The sequence below is a fragment of the Heteronotia binoei genome, chromosome 21 (genome assembly GCF_032191835.1).
Source record: "Heteronotia binoei isolate CCM8104 ecotype False Entrance Well chromosome 21, APGP_CSIRO_Hbin_v1, whole genome shotgun sequence".
Classification (NCBI taxonomy): Eukaryota; Metazoa; Chordata; class Lepidosauria; order Squamata; family Gekkonidae; genus Heteronotia; species Heteronotia binoei.
In genome coordinates this window covers 189,635,972-189,659,134 of record NC_083243.1, presented here as the reverse complement: position 1 = coordinate 189,659,134, position 23,163 = coordinate 189,635,972, and the positions used below count along the sequence as shown (strand labels likewise).

Sequence of the window (23,163 nt, the reverse complement as noted above, 5' to 3'; positions counted from 1 at the left end):
AGAGCTAAAGGGCTCTTGGCCTGGGGGACCAGGAACCCAGATCCCTAATTTCCTTGTTCTCCCAATAAGGTAAGTTGACCCTCCAGAAGGGGAGCCACTTAAACAAACAGGATTTAAAGAGGACTGTATGTATATATATATATATATATATATATATATATATATATATATATATATATATATATATATATATATATTTTAAAAAAGCTATCATGAAGGTAGAATGCCAGCGGGGGGTGGGGGCTTTCCCGGGTTTTGCGCTGAGTGTCACATGTATGGGTGTGTGCTCGATGCAAAGAAGTACTTTTCTCCCTTTCTCACAATACAAGAACTCGTGGGCATTCGATGAAATTGCTGAGCAGTCAGGTTAAAACGGATAAAAGAAAGTACTTCTTCACCCAAAGGGTGATTAGCATGTGGAATTCACTGCCCCAGGAGGTGGTGGCGGCTACAAGCATAGCCAGCTTCAAGAGGGGATTGGATAAAAATATGGAGCAGAGGTGCATCAGTGGCTATTAGCCACAGTGTGTGTGTGTGTGTGTGTGTGTGTGTAATTTTTTTGGGCCACTGTGTGACACAGAGTGTTGGACTGGATGGGCCATTGGCCTGATCCAACATGGCTTCTCTTATGTTCTTATTCATTGGGTGATTAATTTGTATATGTAAATCTGTCCTAAGCCATAGAGGATCCACGGGTTTTATAGACCAAACCAGCTCCTTGAATTGAGCCCTATTAACAGAAAATCGTGGAAGTGCTGCAGTATACATATAATGTGCTGTCAGGGCCAAATTTTATGACATTTGTCCATGAGTGGGGTTGGGCTCTCCCAACTTGATTTGAATTCTCTGTTACCAGGTGGCAGCTCCAGGAAAGTTATTTTCCAAGTGCTTCAGAGCATGATTCAGATATTAACTGTGGGGGAGGGGTGCTTCTGCCCCCTGTGCCATTCTCCTAACCCAAGATGCTCATTGGGGTATGTAGAATTGCATGCGTAATAGTTAGTGCATGCACAGCCTCTGTTGCGAGTGGGGAAGTAGGAAAATTCTGCTCCACTGTTGGAAACTTTAATCTGGATTCAGCTCAAAGAGTATTAGTATGTTATCTGTCATTCCTTACTTTTGAGCTACAAAAGGCAGCTTTCCCCTCAGTCTTGAGTAGTAACTTTAAATGGGATCCATAAGAGTACCAATGTCCTGTTGTTTTCTACTTTCTGTAGGCTTGTCTTTTCTGTTTGCTACAGAGCCATTCAGAATGTCAGATTGGACACCTGAAAGCTAAAGTTCTTAAAGCACTTCTCCCAAAATAGTCCCATTAAATTCAGCAAGATTTGTCTGCAACCTGTGCTATGAAAACGAAGCCCTGGTACCACCTCCAGATCTCTCTAGACCAGAGTCATCAAACCCATTTGTTACGAGGGCCGGATCGGATATAAGTATCACTTTGATGGGCTGGGCCAGGTGTGCCATAAAATGTAACACGAGGTACCAGAGATGTACACTTCATAAAGATTATTTCAGATGTCGAATGGCAATAACAGGTGATTGACAGTAGCAGGCTTGATTGGATTAGGTATGATGTGCAGAGGGGTAGTAGGCATGGAGATACCAGCATCAGTAATGAGACAGGAAACCTAAGTCTCAATTCCATCCAGGAGGGCAAGGAATAAATGAACATAAATCTGACATTAGAAACCACAATGTTCAGTTGCTGACCCAAGAGCAGCAGTGCTCTTACAAAGGAATTTCAGAGGGAGATTAGAAAGAGAGACTGCTGAATTGCAATAGAAAACGAAGATCAAGACCATGCGTCATCCTGGACTGAATCGAGAGCGAGCTTTCCTGTTACCAATGTGTGCTATTATCACATCTGAAATCACTCCACCCTTCAAGATATAAGGATCAATCCAAGTGCTCTAATTCCTAATCAGGGTCTTTTTTGAAAGAAAATAAATCCAGCTAGGAACAGAAAAATACATTAAAAAAAAACACATTTCAGAGTAAACCAAAATAAAAAAATAAAAAAACACATTTCAGAGTAAACCAAAATAATTTCCCCAGTGTCCATTGTACTTGTCAGAAGACTCCATCCACCAACCCACCCATCCTCCCCCTGAAGAAGTATGCTTACACACAAAAGCTTATACCTGAAACAAAACACTGTTGATAGGCTTTTCTTCCTATCAAGCAGGAAGCAGCCACAAAGCTCTGTGTGTGTGTGTGTGTGTGTGTGAGAGAGAGAGAGATGAAGGGGGGAGGGGGGGCAAGAGACAGGAAGCAAAATAGCCACTGAGGGAGCTGGGGGGTCGGGAGGAAGCAAGCTCAGGTGTGGCTGTAGCAGCATCCCTGGAAAGGAAGCAGGAGAAGAAGATTGCTTGGGGAGCCGGATTTGAACCCTGCCACATATTTGACACTCCTGCGCTAGACTTATCCCTGCTGTTGATAAACAGGAGTTGTTTTCAGAATTATAAAAAGAAATTCCAAAGGGGAACAAACAAAAAAGAAACCCTAAAACAAAACACTAGCTTTAATACTGTCCTTAGCAAAATGCCTGTTGTAATGACAGATGGAGCTAGGTGGTGGAAGCCACTCCTCCTCTCAGAAAGGGAGGACAAGACCACACAATGTCAAAGTGAATAGCGACCTATTGTTTATATCACAGAAGATAAAAGCTAGTACTAAGATATAGGGTGAGCGCTAAATTTCTTTCCTGAGCCTGATGCCCCAGCCAATGAAGCTCCTCCAGTCTGCACAGTGCCTCCATCCATTTCTGTATGCTGGTCATCCTAGGAGTGTCTGTCTTCTATTTACCAGTCTGTGCAGACACATGCAGAAACTTCCAACTGGAAGTATAATTCTGCAAGAAAATCCCTTACTATCTCCCCCTCCCCTCAAATCAATTCTGGCAAAGGACTGGTCTCAGAAGATGCTTGGCCGTAACCTGCTCTCTCCCACATGCAGGGGAAAATGGGCTCAAAGAACAAAGAGGTATGCTATCCTGGTGTGCCTTGCTTCTCTTTCAGTCACTTTTGTGTCACTAACGCAACCATTGTGGGGAGGGGTTTAGACCCGGGCTTAGTTCCCCCTCCCCACTTCTTTGGTTGCTTCACTGTGGAAAGGAAAAGTCTCTGTTTCATGCCACAGGTTTGTTTGTTTGTTTGTTTGTTTGTTTATTTAGTTCCATTTATATCCTGCCCTTCCCGCCAAAGCGGGCTCAGGGCAGCCTACGTGCCCATGCGTATGCATGGGTATAGACATATAATAGGCCATAAAAACCAAAAAACAATTTAAAAACATAGAAATTCTGGTTGAGGTAATTGGGTATTGGCTGAGGTTTGTTTTGCCTCAAGAGCATCTGTGGGGAATGTGAACTGAGTTCAGTTAAAGTGGACACTTGGACGCACTTCTGCTCAGCTGGAGGAATCCCCCTGCCACAGCCTATGTTTTGTTTGCTGTTGCCAGCATCATTCAGAGGTGGATGTGCAGCAGCAGAAGCATTCATGTGCAGTCCTCATTTGGGACCAGTTTAGGAGTTTGAGGGGGCTCTGTCACTGGTAGAAATGCCTTTCTTCTTTGATCTCCTTCTTTCCTATTTAGCACATGGGATGTGTGCATAGGGACAGCTCACTTAAAACACATGGAGTTACAGACATATATTTATGTATGTATTACCCACATAGCAAAACGTTTGACTGATATAAGTAAGAGGTCAAGAACCTCTTATTGACTATGAAGGGGCAATGAAGTCTGCTAAGAAAGAGTTCTGCGCAGCCTCCATAGAGTCTGAAAAGTCATGCCCTGCCCAGTTATTTAGAGTAATTCGGTCATTAACAGTTTTGCCATCAGGCAATCAAAATGGTAAGAAATTGGATATTGGTTCTGAGGCCTTTGCGACATATTTCGCAGATTAAAATCTTGACTCTCCACCAGGACCTACCCGCCATAATTGATACAGTACGTGAACTGGAAGCTCCTTGGCCGTCTTCTGGTCCTATATTGGACTGCTTCAGCGGGCTCTTGCCGGAGGATGTGGACAGGATCCTGGCTGCAGTGAAGCCTCCCACTTGCCCCCTGGATCCCTGTCCATCCTGGCTGGTGAAAGCCTGCTGGGATGGCATCAGGGACTCTCTGGGTGATATTGTCAACTTGTCCCTTTCAACAGGGACCTTCCCAGAAAATTGAAGGAGGCAGTGGTTCGTCCGCTTTTGAAAAAACCATCATTAGACCCTGGGATCTTGGCCAACTACCGCCCAGTTTCGAATTTACCATTTCTGGGTTAAGGTAGTTGAGAAAGCAGTGGCGGAGCAGTTACAGGTTTTCCTGGATGAGACATCCGCCTTGGACCCATTCCGGTCCAGCTTTCGCCCGGGACAGCGAACATGTATACACACCCACAAACACACCCGCATAGCCCCAGCAGCAGAGCCTGATGAAAGAAATAGGCAGTGAAGGAATCATCCTGAGCCCAGAAGCAGCAGAATTTCAAAACATTTTATTACAAATTATTGTAGTAAACTGCCATGTGCTAATTACATATTTTCTTATCAAAGATTTCAGGTTTTCACAGCTGGTAACATCATTAGGGTTTGTAGAATCTTTCGGGCTCAAGTGCCGTGTTCTACTGGAGAAAGTTTTCCTTCCAGACGTTTCGTTCTCAGCTGCGGAGAACATCCTCAGTGGCGTTGCAGCCGGAGCAGGCGCTCCTCACTCAATGCACAGCAGCCAAGAAGGTCTGAGCGCCTGCTCCGGCTGCAACGCCACTGAGGATGTTCTCCGCAGCTGAGAACGAAACGTCTGGAAGGAAAACTTTCTCCAGTAGAACACGGCACTTGATCCCGAAAGATTCTACAAACCCACATATTTTTTTTGCTTCTGTTTTCCCACTGTAGGGAAAGCACGAAACCTACTTTTTGCTTTCCCTGAGTAACAAACGCTAACAAAAGACCCAAACATTTGTTACCTTGAACCATACCTACAGCCCATTGTCATTGTTACTCGATGCCAGGGGTTTAGCTCTGTCCAGCCACCCCCAGCGAGTTTGGGGAAGAACACCCTAACAAATAGGAAGGATGTCTTGATGTGGCATTTCCCTCTCCCATCTCCACAGCTGTTTTTTTTTTTTTTTTGAAAGTTGTTATAGATCTGAGTATTGTCTGGTCTGCATGAGCAGCACAGACCGTGGTAAATCTGTTTCTGGACTGTACACCGTTTCAGACTGCTATCAGGGAATCCCATTACTCTTCATTCCCTATGTTAAAAAGGTCTCCCCGCCCAAAGACAAACAGATGTCAAGGAGAAGCTTAATCTCTCAGACAGTCTCGGTGTCTAGGGACCTGTTTTTCTTTTAATACGGGGAAACATCCCACCATGTGATTCTTCATCTGTCGATAAGGCTTTGGTTTAAAAACTCAGTTACGCAGTAGGTGAGGAACTCCTGCCATTAAAACATGCTTGTCTGTTTGTTTCATAGGGCCAGTACTTACGTGTGTGTAAACCACTTTACAATGCAGCCCTGTGCTACAGTGCTCTTGTCTGAGCCCATAAACTCGGATTGTACTTTTGCATAGGATTGCACTGGACTTCACTGAATGTTTGTGCTTGTGGTCTGGGATGGTAGACGTCAGACACCCACTCTCTACTAAAGCCATCAAGTGGTGAATCTGCAGCAGTGAACGAGCCCATAGTGTGCCACTCTTGCTTAGATGCTGTGAGAGAGACTTGCATTTCTCTTTCCCATCTTCCAAGGACTCATAAACTTCTGGCCCCACATCCTCTGTAAATCTCACTGTTTCCTGCTATGTAAATCTCACTGTGTTTTATGACTTAATTTTTCTCCAGAGCCCAATTTCGTCGCCGCCTATGACATTGGTTTGTTCACTTACTTCTTTTTTCGTGAGAATGCTGTTGAGCACGACTGTGGGAAAACGGTCTATTCTCGTGTGGCAAGGGTTTGCAAAAATGACATTGGGGGAAGATTTTTGTTGGAGGACACATGGACAACGTTCATGAAGGCTCGCCTGAATTGCTCGCGCTCTGGGGAAATCCCTTTTTACTACAACGAACTGCAGAGCACTTTTTATCTTCCTGAGCAAGATTTGATCTATGGAGTATTCACTACCAATGTGTGAGTTTGTGGGTTTGTTGTTACTTATTTCTTTCCTTCTGATTCATATCTGCTTTTGCTAATAATATTACAAAATGCATGGTATGTCTGACCCCACATTTCAGACAGGCAGAAGACCTTTTCACTGTTCTGTGGGGAAACATGAACCCTGAGACAGAGGACTGAAAGGATTCCTGCTGCTTTTATTAATGCTCTTGATCACTGGTAATAATGGACATTTAGAGCTCTGCATTACAGGTTTGGATGTGTGATGGTAGATGTAAGGACAGAGAGAAGAAAGAGACGGAAAGTTCTTTTTGCTGTCACTCTCCCCCCCCCCCCCCCCAATCCTAATGTCTCTCTGAGAGATCTAGTGACATCACCTACAGCAATAGTCCTAGTTAAGCATGAAGATCCCTGTCTTGACCAATCTTGATCAAGGCAAGTGGAAGACCTTTGCTAAATTACTGAGCAGAGGGGGAATTTCTCCTTCGCACCCTTTCTCCACTAGCATATCAGGTTGGGCGATTTCCCACACAGCTTACCGAGGAGCGAAGTCCCTCCTCACCGCGCAGCGTCTGCTCGGATTTCCCACCAACTGCTCCGCGGATTCAGGAAGTGCCGGACGTTTTGCGTTGCTAACGTAAACTAGGGTTTTAGCGATTTCCATTTGAGACGCAAAAGGTCCGGCACTTCCTGAATCCGCGGAGCAGTTGGTGGGAAATCTGAGCAGACGCTGCGCGGTGAGGAGGGACTTTGCTCCTCGGTAAGCTGTGTGGGAAATCGCCCGTTCTTTGCAAACTGCATATGTAGTTTTCATGGGGCCTGCAATATGCTGCAAGAACATTCAACATGGGAAAGTTTTCAACTTGTGATGATGAATCATTTTTGTAGGGGTTCTGTTGCCAGCAGCATGTTCCTTGCCAGTTAAATGCAACTGCTTTCCAAGTGCTTATGTTTGGTTTGAGGGGCAGATCAAGTACCCTGGGGTGTTGTCAATTGCTGCCTCCATGTGGAGTCGAAGGGCTTTGTGAAAGGGGATGATTTTGTGCCCTGTTCCTTCTGCCATGCACCCAGTACCTTCCTTCACCAGCCAACCCTTTGCTAATGACTAGGAGAGTCTGGTGACTTGAAGCAAATCACCAGATACTAGTTATAGGACTTCCAGGGGATTAGAGAAGACAAATCCCTACAAACACATGATATTGGTACCCCCGTAGCCCTCTCAGCTGTCTTTTGAGCAGAAGCCAGGTCTCTAAAGGGATAATGATTATTACTCTTAAATGCTTGTAGTCATCCCCCAGACCTTCAAGAATGGCTCCATTCATTGTTTAATAGCTGTATGGGAAATATACATAGCTATAAACTGGTGACTTGTAAACTTAAAATTAGAAAAGTAAAGCCTATTAATTAGAAAGCGAACCCGTTCTGTGGCTCTTGGTTCACTCTGCCTTTGCTTTTGAGCTGGAACGTTGACCGGCGGAGTTCATGATATTAGCGCATGCTTCCTTCTTTATATAGACAGAATTGTTAAATGATCCAGGATAAGGCATTTCAGTGTGCCTAAGCAGTTGAAGCGAAGGGCTAATGATTATCCTTAGACTGTGTCCCCTAGTACCCTATCACAGTATTTTGGTCCAAGGCTGCTAAGATGACAAAACTAGGGGTACATAATTCCGGGGGCTGGATCACCTGTGGGCTTGGGTTGCTGAGGAAGTTTTCATGGAAGGAATAGTAATAGTGTGCCTGGAGTCCGGATGAGGTGTGATGGTTAGTTCAGAGGGAATTTTCTCCAGGGCAGGGGCCTTGGTTGGCTTCAGTATCTGAAATCCAGTATGTCCTACGCATTCTTGTTTTGAAGACAGTTCCATTGATCAGATTCTTCATGGAAACCCAAAATTTGGTTAATTAAGCCTCAGCCCATTTTCCCCACAAATGTCTAGCAGTGTTAGGAAGTTGAGCGGAATAATAATATACTTGTGGGTGGAAAAGCAGAGTGTTTTCCTATCAAGTGTTTATCCACTCAGTCTTGCTTTACTAGGTTGCTTTACACCAGGTGCATATTTACAAAGTATGTCTTTATACCCCTGTGGGAACAAAAGCCACTCTGTATGATTCTGAGTAAAACCTAGCCAGGAAAAGGGTGTTAAGCACGTCTTTCTCCTCTCAAAATTGCAGTATCCTGAGGTTTTTCATTAAAAGACAATGACTGTTTAGACATTATTACATGTGTAACATGTAATTTGCTCCTTAATTCCTAAGCAAACATGCCTAGGGTTGGGATATTAATCACAGAGGATTGGTCTCGAAACCTAAGAATGAAAATTAACTTTGAGGCTTCTGCTGAATTATGAACTAAGAAGAAAATCTGATTAGTTACCACACAGGCCAGTGCCGTCTAGATGCCAGATTATGTAATCTCCCTACTTTAATTTGAATTAGACACTTGTGGAGAAGAGGATTTCTTCAAATTAGTAATTATCTTAAAAACTGCTCTCCGTTAAACAGCTCATGACTTAACCTACGGCAGAACACAGAAATTGGCAACAGACAGTTGGTTCTGATAATGCTGAAATTAAAGATGGGTGAACTTTCCTCTGTTAATTTGGATCTGGGGAGCAACTGCAAGCATCATTAGAGAACGGTTTTTTAAAATGATTGTTTTGGTGAGAATCCTACATTGACTAGAAAGTAGAACAGAATTCTGAACATTTAGCTGAAAGGACTACAGCTCAATGATAGAGCAATTACTTGGAATGCAGAGGGTCCTAGGTTCAATCCTGGCATCTCACATTCAAATTATGAGGTGGGTGCAAAAGCCCGCAGCCTCAGGGGAGGGACGGTAGCTCAGTGGTTGAGCATGTGCTTGGTAAGCAGAAGGTCCCAGGTTCAATCCCCAGCATCTCCAACTAAAAAGGGTCCAGGCAAGTAGGTGTGAAAAACCTCAGCTTGAGACCCTGGAGAGCCGCTGCCAGTCTGAGGAGACAGTACTGACTTTGATGGACTGAGGGTCTGATTCAGTAGAAGGCAGCTTCATATGTTCATATGTTCAAGCCTGTCTGAGGAGACAATATTGAAAAATGGCTGTGATTAGCTGAGCATAGTCAATTTTCCAGAACGGATTAAAAGGGCTCGGTCAGACAGCCACAGCCGTCAGCCATTCCCCAGTCACACTCACCCTGCTCTACGATAAGTTCAAGACAGAGTAAACAGCCACCAGGTGAAATCTGGCGCTGATGGTTCCCCTGCATACATCCTGGGCTGCTAGAGGTATGAACGCAGGGGAGTGCGCACTTAACAGATTGGCAGTGCAAACCTGTGAATCTGTTCCAGGCTTTCTTCCCCATTCTGCTGTCTGTGGTGCGCACATGCACATGTGCAAGGGACATTTAAAAAAAAACAACCAAATTGTACTATGGGGATGGCATGCTGCAACCCTGTGAACACACCACTACAGCCCCTGCACTGTATGCAGATGCTTTGTGCTGCAGTGTGTGACTGAGATTCTCCACTCTAGATTGACCTGGAGAGATCTGCCCTTCTTCTGATGCACCTTGAGCTGCCAGTCTGATCACAACCGTTGATGGACCAATGGTCAATGGTTATACTGATTCAGCATAAAGCCACTTCATTTGTGCCACCTAGGTACCCCCGTGGAGGCAGAAAGGTGAGGTAAAAATCTTGGTAATAAATAAAATGTGTTTCAGTCTTTTTAAAAAAAAAATCAGGGAACTGAGTAAGTCTAGGGAATCTCCAGAGCCTCGGTGGAAAAGAGCCGCACAGTCTCTGAACTTGTCTGACCAAGTGCTGGAAAGCTTCCCTACTCAGAGTGTCTACAGTTTATGCAAAGGCTTTTATATATTCTTCACCAGTTCTTCCTCTGTTTCCCCCCTCTATTTAGCCAGTTTCCCCCCCCCTCCCAAAAAAAGATCAAAGTAATGTGAGGACTTCACTCGCTACATTCTCAGGTATTTAAAGATATCAGCTATTTTATCATTACATGTAATCTGGTCCTTACTGTCAAAGCTCACCACATCTGGATGGCTTTCTAGAACTGTCTGAAGCAGATCTTAGTCTGTGAATCTCTTGTACATTTGCTAAGAGAGCAAATTCTTCTATGTATTCGAGGCTGTGGCGTACCTGGTTGCCAGGTCCTACTGCACAAAACAACATTCCTCATGTTCTTCTTTCTTATCTCTGCATGGGGAGATATGAGTGTTAATCATGCTCCATAAAGTCTAACATCAGTGTTTAATAGGCAGACCACTTTGTGTTTTTTCTACAGTATTAAATTTTTATCAATAAATGTATTCAGTAATCATCTAAGGCAAAAGAAGCTTGAAATTGTCAAAGTGTATCTTTGCGGAGTGTATCTGCATAGCGGCAAGAGTTACTCAAAAGCTTGTAATAATAATGAATAATAATTTTTAATTTGTATCCCGCCCTCCCCGCCGAAGCAGACTCGGGGCGGCTCACAACATAGGCATTTCAACAATTAAAACATACATACTATAACTCAACCATTTATATAATTAATCGTCATTATAGTTAAAAACATTCTAAGATTAAATTAATATTAAAAACTTGGTGTTATGCATGGTACAGTTTTTCCATGGCGCCGGTATTCATTCACCAGGTAGGATCATTAAGTAAAGGCCAGCTGAAAAAGAGCAGTCTCGCAGGCCCTGTGGAACTGAGCAAGGCTCCGCAAGGCCCGCACCTCTTCTGGCAATTGGTTCCACCCGTGTGGGGCTGAGATCGGGAAGGCCCTTTCTCTAGTAACTTTCAGTTTGGCCTCCTTCGGCCCAGGGATTGTCAATAAATTTTGAGAACCAGATCACAGTACCCTCTGGGGAATATATGGGGAGAGACGGTCCCTAAGGTAGGCAGATCCTTGGCCATATACGGCTTTGAAGATAATAACCCCCGAATCCGGTACGCTATTGGCAACCGGTGCAGTTCCCGCAGCCCCGGCTGTATGTGCTCCCATCTAGGGAGCCCCAATAACAGCCTGGCTGCTGCATTCTGCACTAGCCGCAGTTTCCGAGTTTGGCACAGGGGCAGCCCCATGTAGAAGGCATTAACAGTAGTCCAGCCTTGAAGTGACTGTCACATGGATCACTGTTGCTAGGTCGCCGCGCTTCAGGAAAGGGACCAACTGCTTCACCCGCCTAAGATGAAAAAAAGCAGTTCTAGCAATGGCTGCTATCTGGGCCTCCATTGTCAAGGCAGGCTCCAGCAGCACCCCCAAGCTCTTGACCTTGCGTGCCATTTGGAATGGTGCACCATCAAATGCTGGTAGGGGGATTTCCCTACCCAGACCGCCGCGACTCAGGCAAAGGACCTCTGTCTTCGTGGGTTCAACTTCAACCTACTCAGTCTGAGCCAACCTGCCACAGCTTGCAACACCAGGTCTAGGTTTTTTGGGACACAGTCAGGCCGGCTGTCCAGCTGTAGATAGAGTTGGGTGTCATCAGCATATTGGTGACAATCCAACCCATACCTCTGGACAATCTGGGCAAGGGGTGCATGTAGATGTTGAATAACATCGGAGAGAGAACCACCCCCTGTGGCACCCCACAATTAAGCGGGTGCCTCTGGGACAGTTCATCCCCAATCGTCACTCTTTGTCCCCGACCACCAAGGAAAGAGGAAAGCCATTGCAAGGTGAACCCCTGAATCCCCGCATCGGTAAGGCAGCGGGTCAGCAACTGATGGTTGACCGTATCGAACGCAGCCGATAGGTCTAACATCAGTACCACCGGCGCCGAGCCGCCTTGATCCAGGTGTCGCTGAAGGTCATCCACCAGGGCGACCAGCACTGTCTCCGTCCCATGGCCTGGGCGAAAGCCGGACTGGTGGGGATCTAAAACGGATACATCATCCAGAAAACTCTGTAACTGTAACACTACTGCTGTCTCAATAATTTTACTCAAAAAGGGTAAATTCGAGACCGACCGATAATGTGCCAATTTGGCCGGATCTGATGTAGCTTTTTTCAGGAGAGGGCGGACCATGGTCTCTTTAAGAGGTGTTGGAAAAAGCCCTTCCAAGAGGGATCTATTTACGATGTCCCATAAGGGACATCTAAGCTCTCTCTGGCAAGATTTAATTAGCCAGGAGGGGCAAGGGTCCCGATCACAAGTTGTTGGGTGTACAGTGGAGAGGATTCTGTCAACTTCCTCCAGGCTGAGCATGTTGAAGCAACCCAGAACTGCTCCAGAAGACATGCACGGGGCCTCGAGTTCATGTACTGTTTCCAATGTGGCTGGGAGGTCGGTCGCAGTGGAGCGACGAGATCTTATCTGCAAAAAATTCTGCAAAAGCTTCACAGCCAATTTCCAATTCTCTAGCATTTGGTCTGCCCTGTGGCAGTGTTGTAAGATTCCGAATTGTCCTAAACAATTGTGCCGGGCGCAGATTTGCAGACGCAATCTTGGCCGCAAAGTAGGTCTTCTTTGAGGCTTTGAGTGCCCCAGTGTCACCATGGATGACACTAGGTCCATCGCCTGACTGGAGGTCGCGTCATCAGCATGGACATTGAAGTCACTCAGGACCACAAGCCTTGGGTACTCCAATGCCCAGCCTGCTACGTGTTGGTCTGAAGCAATAGAAGGTACATTAAAATATAGTGGGAGATGGGCTGTTTATCTCATTACTAACCCATCTCCCACTATATTTTAATGTACCCTTTTTTTCTAACGGCAAACTAGAATGTATTTCTATTTTAGAACAGTGTATCAGAATATTTTGTGTTTTTTGTATTGACATACTCAAATAGGGATAGTGGCTATTTATCTTATTACATATACTAACCCATCTTCCACTATATTTTAATGTATTCTTTTCTTCTAATGGCAAACTATTTGATGTTATAACCTCTTGAGATACTATGCCCTCCATGTAGACCCACAACTAATGAAGCCAGAATGACACCAAGATTTATGGCACTTCAGACCTATGGCATGTCTGCAGACAAGCAAACACAGACCCCAATTTGTGACTCTTTTAATCTGCTAAAAACATTCCCATGACTCTACCTACCAACTCACTGCCCACTTTCTCTGTATTTAAAGATAGCTTGCAATTCTAATTTTGTCTGATGAAGTCTGCTTAGAACATACAAAAGCTTACATTCTGAATAAAACTTAGCTGGTCTTAAAGGTGCACTTGTCTACTGCTTTGTTCCTTCCAGGGGGTATTAGCTGGCAGAGCACAAAATTACAAAACCCCGAGGTGTGTGTCCACACACTCACCAATTCCGGTATCTGCCACCAGCACCTTAAACTATCCGAACAATCAGAAGGTAAGAGGCAAGCTTCTAACCTTATTGGGATTAATCAAGAAAGTCAGCCCTGCGAGGTAGGTAGGAATGCCAGTCCCCAGGTGGGGGCAGGGGATCTCCCAATTTTTCAGGCTCCCCAAAGACACTGGCCAGTGGGTTGGTGGAGGGAAGCCCAGCCCTCAACAGTCTTCCACGGCCTTACTTGAAAAGAGCAGGCGCCATTAGGGTTGCCAAGTCCAATTTAAGAAATATCTGGGGACTTTGGGGGTGGTGCCAGGAGACTTTGGGGGTGGAGCCAGGAGACATTGGGGGCGGAGCCAAGAGCAAGGGTGTGACAAGCATCATTGAACTCCAAAGGGAGTTCTGGCCATCACATTTAAGGGGACTGCACAAATTTTTAAATGCCTTCCTTCCATAGGAAATAATGAAGAATAGGGGCACCTTCTTTTGGGGCTCATAGAATTGGACCCCCTGGTCCAATCTTTTTGAAACTTGGGAGGTATTTTGGGGAGAGGCACTAGATGCTATACTGAAAATATGGTGCCTCTATCTCAAAAAACAGCCTCCCCAGAGCCCCCGAAACCCACAGATCAATTCCTCATCGTTCCCTATGGGAATTGTTCATGGAGGTACATGATGGCTGCGGGGGCGGGCTTCCCCCGCCGGCCAGCTGGCTGGGGGAGGGGGGAAGCCTGTAAAACCGGGGGATCCCCCTCTGGGACCTGGGGATTGGGAAGCCTAGGCGCCATGCAGACCTGCCCTGCAAGCAGTGAATCTGTGGCTTGCTGGGCGGGTGGGTGCGGTGCCAGATCTTTTCAAACAAAGGCTGCCCACTCCTACCTTGCTAGTGCAAATAAGTGGCTTGCAGGGCAGGCCCACATAGTGCCCACTCTTTTCAATAAAAAAAATATATGTATTAAAATGTGCAAGAATATTTCAAAAAAGAACATTAGCAGCGAGGATTTAAACAAGAACTGCCTTCAAAAGACTAGCTTTCATAGCAATGCAGGAAAGGTTCCCTTTAAATGGTTGGGGGGGGAAAGCATGGGGGTGTGTGCACATGACACCACATCCTTGACGCAATGACATCACACTTTGTGACATCATTGCATCGGAGATGATCCTGGCCCCTCCCAGAAAACTCCCAAATCCTTCCACTGGGGGAGAAGAAGGGATCTAGCAACCCTAAAGGTAGGCCGCTTGCAGAATGAGTTTCAATAACAATTAACCTGGTAGATGGACTCTTTCATGTCTAAGGTACTGGATTAGAACTGAAGCACCTGAAGCACAGAACACACCAAGTATAATAAAAAATATATGTATTAAAATGTGCAAGAATATTTCAAAAAGAACATTAGCAGTGAGGATTAAAACAAGAACTGGCTTTCATAGTAATGCAGGATTTCAAAGTCACCAGATGTTACTCTTCTGGGTTAAAGTCAGGCAGTGATCCATGTTTCTCTATTCAGAGGGCATCTTGCCAGGAAAAGCCTGGTCCGTTTTGAGGTTGGCCCATCATACTTCATGATAGCTATGGCTAGCTATTAACAAACAACAGGGGAAACTAAGGTCGTTTTCGCACTTACCTTATTCTGGAGCGACGTCCCTCTTCACCGCTCAGCGTCTGCGCGGATTTCGCACTACTTGCTCCGCAGAACCCGGAAGTCCCGCGGCTTTTGCGTCGCAAATGTAAACTGGTTTTTGGCAGTTTACATTTGCGACGCAAAAGCCGCGGGACTTCCGGGCTCTGCGGAGCAAGTAGTGCGAAATCCGTGCAGACGCTGCGCGGTGAACAGGGACGTCGCTCCGGAATAAGGTAAGTGCGAAAACGACCTAACTTTTAAGACCTAAGATTTGAGAGGGCTGGGCCTTTGCCCAGTCACAAACAGACCATTGATTACATTGACACTAACCTGTTACAACAGATGGCTGTGGGGGGGACACATGATGAAGGGCTAGAGGGTTATCTGCAATCTAACCCCTCCTTCATATAGCACCAATTGAAGGATGCACTGGCACCAGGCCCTGTCATCCAAAAGGCCAACCCTTCTTTATCACAGCCAGATATTTCCCTTTTTGGTCTCTTCAACCCAATTGCAGGCCTAGAATTTAATATGAAGTCCACATGTGTGTAATGAAAGAGCAAGAAATTGAACTAAATGTCAAATTTCTTTACAGGATCAAACTCAATGTTGAATTAGCCCAACCTAAGGATGTTCTTCCCATTGCTGAATCTAGTAGGCTGCTTTATGATACAGTCCCGCACTCTTTACACTCCTCTGTACCGTATTAATTAGGGACTACCATATGTTAACTTTTGACAGACTGGCAATTGTTTTCTGAGCCACAGAGCAGAAAGCAGGATAGTTACATTATGAATGAGTATACAGCCTTAGATCTGCTCTGTAACTTCCTGAAAGCCATATTAAATCTATTCCTGGCAATTTATAAAGGAAGTGTTCCTTCCATTATTCAGAATACATTTAAAAAAAATCAAATGCATTTTGCCCATCTCACTCCATCACTGTTTAGATTGCTGTCTTTTAAATAACTAGTCAGTTGCCAAAGAATTTCTTCTCCTTTTCTTGCATTGCTGGGGGGAGTGGGGGTAAGTATTATTCTATAACTTCTGCAGAACCAAGGAAAGGAAAGGTCCCCTGTGCAAGCACCAGTCGTTTCTGACTCTGGGGTTACGTTGCTTTCACAACGTTTTCACGGCAGACTTTTTACGGGACGGTTTGTCATCGCCTTCAGAGACATTATTATTGTGATAATAGCTAATGTCAGATCAAATAGTGGCTGTGTGCTATGACACACCGTTCTTTAAAGTATTCAAAGAAGTGAAAATGTTCCAATTTGTCACACAACTAGATAAATAATGGTAATTATTCTTTTAACTTCTTTTGGGAGTTATGTCACGCCGCACGCTTTCTGCATATGAAATAAGCCTGATGTTTTCTTCCAGCAGTATGACTGATGCATTAAAGTTGCTTTGTTTTCATTTTAAATCATGTTTACTCTTACAGGAGAGGAGGGAAAAGCCTTGCATCTCAAAGCTTCTCATTTAATGGGGTCAAGAACAATTTCCCCAAAAATGGGCATCAGCCAGCATGGGGCACTTCATTATAGGGAGGAAAAAAACATAGCATGATTTATTGCTCATTGTTGTGTAATACAGAGCTAAGTCAGCAGGAAAGATGGCTATTTAGGGAAGTAGCTTATGAAATATTTAAGAAGTTGTTTTGAAAAGTTTTCAAAAGAATCACGAAATGCCATTTTAAAGCTTTTGGATTTAGCCCACTTTTTCAACTCTCCGGCTTAATGAGTAGACTTAAATTTAAAAGGGGGCTCATGTCTCAGGATAAGGCTGTGTTCAAAGGTACAGTTAAAATGTCAGAAGTAGGTGGCTGGTGCTAATTATGGACATGTCTACAATTTTGCCTTGCTCCTGGCTGCTCTCATTTACCACATCACATCCCTGAAAGCTGCACCATGACTGTGGTTATCCCAACAGCAACATTTGGGGCCTCAGAATGTCAGCACATGAGACACATAAGGGAATAATGTCCAGAAAGTATCTTTTATTTTTGGCACTACTTTCTGCATATCTGGTTCTGTCTGAAGATGCTGAACCCAGCATATAAAAAGTACACATGAAGATAATAGTACAAGAATTCTTTCCTAGCACTACCTCTATCCTGACAGCTTACTGTACCAGGGCTTTTTTTTGTAGCAGGAACTACTTTGCATATTAGGCTTCTCTCGGCCCCAGCCTCTCCTTGGCCACACCCCTCCCCCCCCACAGTGAGGAGAGATGAAGAGCTGAACTTACTTCAGGCGTCGATTGCAGCAGCAAGGGGAAAAGTGCAGGTTTCTCCACATCTTAAGAAAGGCTGCTGGGGGCGTGGCAGATCTCCTTGTTCCTGCCTGGCTATCTAGCTTCCTGCTCTCAGGCAGTCCTCCGAAAAGCGGCTAGGGATTATGCAGCTGCACTGGTTTCTTCAATGGCCCGACAAAGGACAGGTAGGGGAGGAGGAACGCTCCAGAAAGGTTCAGGAATGGCGCTTAGGTGCACTCTTGCGGAATCTGAGGCCTGGCTTATTATAATGTACAGCTAGACACATTTATTGATTTGATTTTTAACCCACCCTTCCCACAAGTGGTCTCAGGGCGGGTATCAGCAGATCAGATTAAAAACAACCAAACAATATTATGAAAAAGAAATTACGGTACATAAATTGTCAAATTAATAGTTGAATTTGCGAGGTTAATTTTTCACAAATTTAAACCCACCCCAATTCTGGTGTCTCCATGAGGGTGACCAGTGGCATCTCCACCCCATACCCAGGTCAGAAGCCAGACCAGTATGGGCCTAGGACTGAAGCTTCATCCAGGAAAACCTGGAGTTGCTCAGCTTCCACTCTCTCAGCTATCTTACCCAAAAGCAGTAAGCTTGACACTGGGCAGTAGTTGGTTAGAACCATGGGGTCCAAAGATGGTTTCTTTAGGTAACTGGAAAAAAGCACAAAGGAAAAAATCCCAAAGGAAAAAAGCCCAAAGAAAAAATCCCATGGACATAAATGCTCACAGGAAAAAAGCCCCCATTAGGGTTGCCAATCCCCAGGTGGGGGCAGGGGGTCCCCCGGTTTGGAGGCCCTCCCCCCTCTTCAGGGTCGTCAGAAAGGGGGGGGGAGGGAAATGTCTGCTGGGAACTCTGCTATTCCCTAGGGAGATTTATTCCCATAGAAAATCATGGATCCGTGGGTATCTGGGGCTCTGGGGGTCTGTTTTTTGGGGTAGAGGCACCAAAATTTCGGTATAGCATCTAGTGTCTCTCCCAAAAAATACCCCCCAAGTTTCAAAAAGATTGGACCAGGGGGTCCAATTCTATGAGCACCAAAAGAAGGTGCCCCTATCCTTCATTATTTCCCATGGAAGGAAGGCATTGAAAAGGTGTGCTGTTCCTTTAAATGTGATGGCCAGAACTCCCTTTGGAGTTCAATTATGCTTGTCACAGCCTTGATCTTGGCTCCGCCCCTGAAGTTCCCAGATATTTCTTGAATTGGACTTGGCAACCCTAGCCCCATGGACACATTTTGTTCCAAAAAATACCTTGTCTTCTCTCACGTGAGGTCTAGCTTTCAGAGTGGAAACATGTAGGCTAGTGAAGTCCGATAGGAAGTTAATCTTTTATTTGTTTTGTAGAATTCCAAATTACTTCTTTCCTCATTAGATCAGTAAAGATTACTTTTAAGCTAATGCATGTGTGGCTGGCTGCTTTATTTCTTTAACCTCTTTGGAAAACTCTGATAAGTATCCCTAACAGGCTTCGAGTTCTGTTACTATTTCAGCTGTGGCCAGGAGGTTCTAGCAGAGTGACATGACGTTATCTGTGAAATGGCCTTGCAGCCAATAGGCAATTTCCTACTATTTTGTTTGCTTTGTGGCAGATTGGTTAATGATTGAACAATTCTAAACAACTGGGGCGGGCAAGACTGTCATTTTGTACAGTGTCAAAAACATGCACACTGTGAAATAATTTTTAGTCTTGCTGGGCTAATGGGGGGGGGGGGGGAGAGTTGAATTTATACCCTGCTCTTCATTCAGAGTCTCAGAGTGGTTCAGAGTCTGAGTGGTTCATTCAGAGTCTCAGAGTGGAGAGCCAGTTTGGTGTAGTGGTTAAGTGTGCGGACTGTTATCTGGGAGAACCGGGTTTGATTCCCCACTCCTCCACTTGCACCTGCTGGAATGGCGTTGGGTCAGCCATAGCCCTGGCAGAGGTTGTCCTTGAAAGGGCAGCTGCTGTGAGAGCCCTCTCCAGCCCCACCCACCTCACAGGGTGTCTGTTGTGGGGGAGGAAGGTAAAGGAGATTGTGAGCCACTCTGAGACTCTTCAGAGTGGAGGGCGGGATATAAATCCAATATCTTCTTCTTCTTCTTCTTCTTTAAAATCTCCTTCTTTTCCTCTCCCCACAACAGACACCTTGTGAGGTAGGTGGGGCTGAAAGAGCTCTCCCAGAACTGCCTTTGAGATCTGTGACTGACCCAAAGTAACCCAGCTGGCTGCATGTGGAGGAGTGGGTAATCAAACCTGGTTCTCCAAATTAGAATCTGCTGCTCTTAACCACTACACCGAACTGGCTCTCAAACTGGAAAAAGGAAATAGAAACTGACTCTATTACCATATATATTATGCATATGTTACAGCACTAAATATTTGACTAGTCAAAGGGATTTATTGACTTCTGTTGAATCCTGCTTAATGCTACAGCTTGCATCCTATCATTCCACTTAGTGATGTTTGAAACCTTCCTCTATTCAAAGGCTCTTTCACTGGCAAAACAGTCCTTTTCTTTTCTTTAGTCTGGAAGTCTTCACATTTTGCTCAGCAGAGTGGTAGGATACGTACTGGTATATGGAGGTATATGGCCATTACATAGTAGAACAGAACAAGCACAGAAAAAATAATTGTGCCATGGTATTCCCTCACACATCAAAAAGCATGTCAAAATTTCGTCATCATCAGCTGCTGTTTTCCTCAGTCCCTGAATTAGCATGTTGTTGCTCAGCCATTCAAAACTTAGCCCTGGTATCACAATTAGGGTCAAACTACAAATTACGTTTTTATTCAGTTAAGTCTAGGTGATTTGCCCATCTTTAAATTAACACTTCCCACCATCCTTTCAGCTTGGGGAAATGGCATGGGAGAGGAAGGAGCACCTCCTCCCCTTACGGATACACTATGGAACTCAGGGGGGATGAAACAGGAACTCAGACGTCTTGAATGAGTTTGGCAGCACACCTGCAACAAAGCTTCAAGAGCATCTTATAGGACACTTATGAAAGCCTATGAGGTGGTGGTGAAGGCTGCAGGGAGGGAATTCTACTCAGCCTCCATCATGTCCACTAACTCATGCCCAGCACAACTGTTTAGGAAATCTAAATCCATGACATCCCCTATGTAGAGGAACCAAAATTTAGCCATTAGTTGTGAGGCATTTGTCAGCTTTTTTGCAAAGTCTTGTCACTCCAAAGTGACCTACCTGCCAATATTGATACAGGATGTGAACTGGAGGCCCCTTTGTCTGCCTTTGGGTTTGGTTCTTGACAGCTTCACTCTGCCGTCCTCTGCTGATGTTGACAGGATCCTGGGTGCTGTTAGACCAACCACATGCCTCTTAGGTCTGTGTCCCTCATGGGTGGTGAGAGCTGGTGATGAGAGGATATGGGGCCCACTGATAGGCATTATCAATCTGGCCCTGGTGACTGGGTTCTATCTGGAGAGTCTGAAAAATGCTCTGGTAGTACCACTCTTGAAAAAAATCATCCTTGGATCCTACTGATCATGCCAATTACCTCCCAGTCTCAAACTTATTGTTTCTGAGTAAGGTAAATGAGAGAGTGGTACTGCCCCCCCCCCAAACTATAACCAAGCCCTCTGCAATAAAATCATATAATCTAACAGCAGCCGCTTCCAGGCCTAGATACTTGTGGAACTGGGGGATGTGCAAACAATAAAAAGGATCCCTGTGTCAAGTCGGCAGATTCAATAACGAGTCGTTGTTGGTACAAAGAAACTACTTTATTGATACTGATACTTGAGGCTATGCCAGCTTTGAAAAGACTAAAGACCAACCTGTAGATACATTGCATATAAGGGATACTTCAAAGGGATTCCTAAGGGGGGGAGATTATGCAGGGAACATTCACACATTGATGTTACCAACTCGTTCTCAGGATGCATGGCCTTGATCATAGTGGGCTCCTGACTCCCTTCCGAGAGCCAGGCCTGAGAAGGCACAGATAAGACTTTTCACATCTTTCCATTTCAAAGCAAGGACACTTACTACAGGAAGGGAGGGGTAGGGAAGGTATGAGCTAGCAGCATTTGAATATACTTTGGTTTCTACCCAGAATGCTCTTCACTGAGCCAGAGTTATAGACAGACTTGACTCCCTGTCGTCAAGAACAATCAAATAAATATTGTTTGTTTATCTAAAGAGCAATTCTAAACACATCTAACCTTACTCAGATTCTGTGGCTGGGGAGGCAGGGTCTTTAGGACTATAACTCACTTCCCACTCTTGACAGGGCACCGCTAACACCAGAGCAATCTGTCAAGACTTTGGTGTGATCCTGGATGCCTCCTTAACTATGGAGTCCCAGGTCATGATTGTTGCCAGGCTAGCATTTTTCTACCTATGCCAAGCATGGCAATAAGCCCCCTTCCTGTCGTGCCCCGACCTAGCCACAGTAACCCATGCGATGGTCACCTCCAGGCAAGACTACTGTAACTCACTCTTCTGGCCTGCCCTTGAGACTGACCCAGAAGCTACAACTGATCCAGAATGGTGGAACTCTCTGCCAAATCCCATCAGGGCCCTGCAGGACTTAATGTAATTCGTCAGGGTCTGCAAGGTGGAGATGTTCTGCCAGGCTTTTTTGGTTGAGGGCAGCAACGATTTCCATAATGGCTGACATCGTCTCAGCCTCCTCTTCGTCCTGCCCATGAGATGGCAACATGGTCCAGAGTGAGTTTAAGTGCAAATCAGAGGTGCCAACTTGAGACCATTATAAGTTACCATACCAAACCTTTAATGGCATAATAGATTCAGATAAAAATACACAGAATATAAAAATTTAAACATTGGAGATAAAATCAAGATAAAACCGAGCTTACAGATGCATTCAAACATGGTCAGAATTAAATTTAAGGATGTCAGCCAGAAATTTTGCCACAGCCTCACTAACCACCCCCTCAGTATCACTCAATAAATAATAACAGGGTGGCAGAATAGACAAATCTGGAGAAAAAGAAAGCTTGCCAAATAAATCTTTACGGAGGTTATGGTATAAAGAACAATCAAGCAATATATGCTGGATTGAGTCAGGGGTATTTGCTCCACAGGAGCAAAGTCTGTCGGCTAAAGGGACTCGCTGATATCTCCCTTGTAAAACTTTGGAGGGAAACGCGTTTAGTCTAGCCAACATAAATGCCCTGTGATGACTTGGAGTGGTTAGGTCTGATAGATAATTGGGCATTTTGCCACAAAAAGTATAAAGACCTAAGGAAGCTGGAGAGCAAATATAAGGGTCAGTTGGCCGTAATTTCGTATCCTCCAATTCCCATAGTCTCAGTTTAATACATCTGAAGATATATGACTCATCAGCGGTAGAAAAATCATCTACCTCTAACCCCAATTGATTGAGTTTAGACAGAAGCACTGCTGTCCAGGATGAAATATATGGGTCTCTTTTCATACAATCAAGAAGGCTGTTGGGATCTGTTCTAAAATGAATTTTGAGCCAGAATTTAAACACTGCAATCCAGGCTTTTGTCTCCACCAAAGACTGACCCACTTCAGAGCAGAGAGCAAAGTAGGACACACATTTTGGCAAACCAAGAATTTGTCTAAAGAATGAGGCTTGAATGCCCTCCACTTTCCTGGTAAAAGCTGAGATCCAAATAGGGATACCATAGAGGATTTGGGCAAGCGTTTTGGCTTTGAACACTTTAATAGCTGCTGGAACTAATTGGTTGCCCCTTGCAAAGAAAAACTGTTTAATTTGAGCAGCTGAACATTTAGCCAAGTTGACGGTGTTGTTACGATGTGAAACCCAGCTTAACTTGTGGTTAAAAGTTATCCCCAAGTATTTAAAATTTTTTGTTTGCTCGATTGTTGAATTGCCAATAAACCATCTCTGTGGGCGCCAGCAGTTTGAAAAGACAACTACTTTAGATTTGGTGTAATTGATAGTAAGTGAATTACAATTACAG

The 23,163-nt window shown here is 44.8% G+C and overlaps 1 protein-coding gene across 2 annotated transcripts in view; it reads left to right on the top strand.

Moving 5' to 3' along the window:
- The window catches only part of SEMA5B (semaphorin 5B), a 546,394-nt gene that overhangs the window by 356,152 nt on the left and 167,079 nt on the right, over positions 1–23,163 (top strand). For both annotated transcript variants that reach the window (XM_060262054.1, XM_060262053.1), the window contains exon 8: positions 5,836–6,121. In XM_060262054.1, the coding sequence (XP_060118037.1) occupies positions 5,836–6,121 (286 nt within the window). The remainder of the gene's footprint in view (positions 1–5,835; positions 6,122–23,163) is intronic.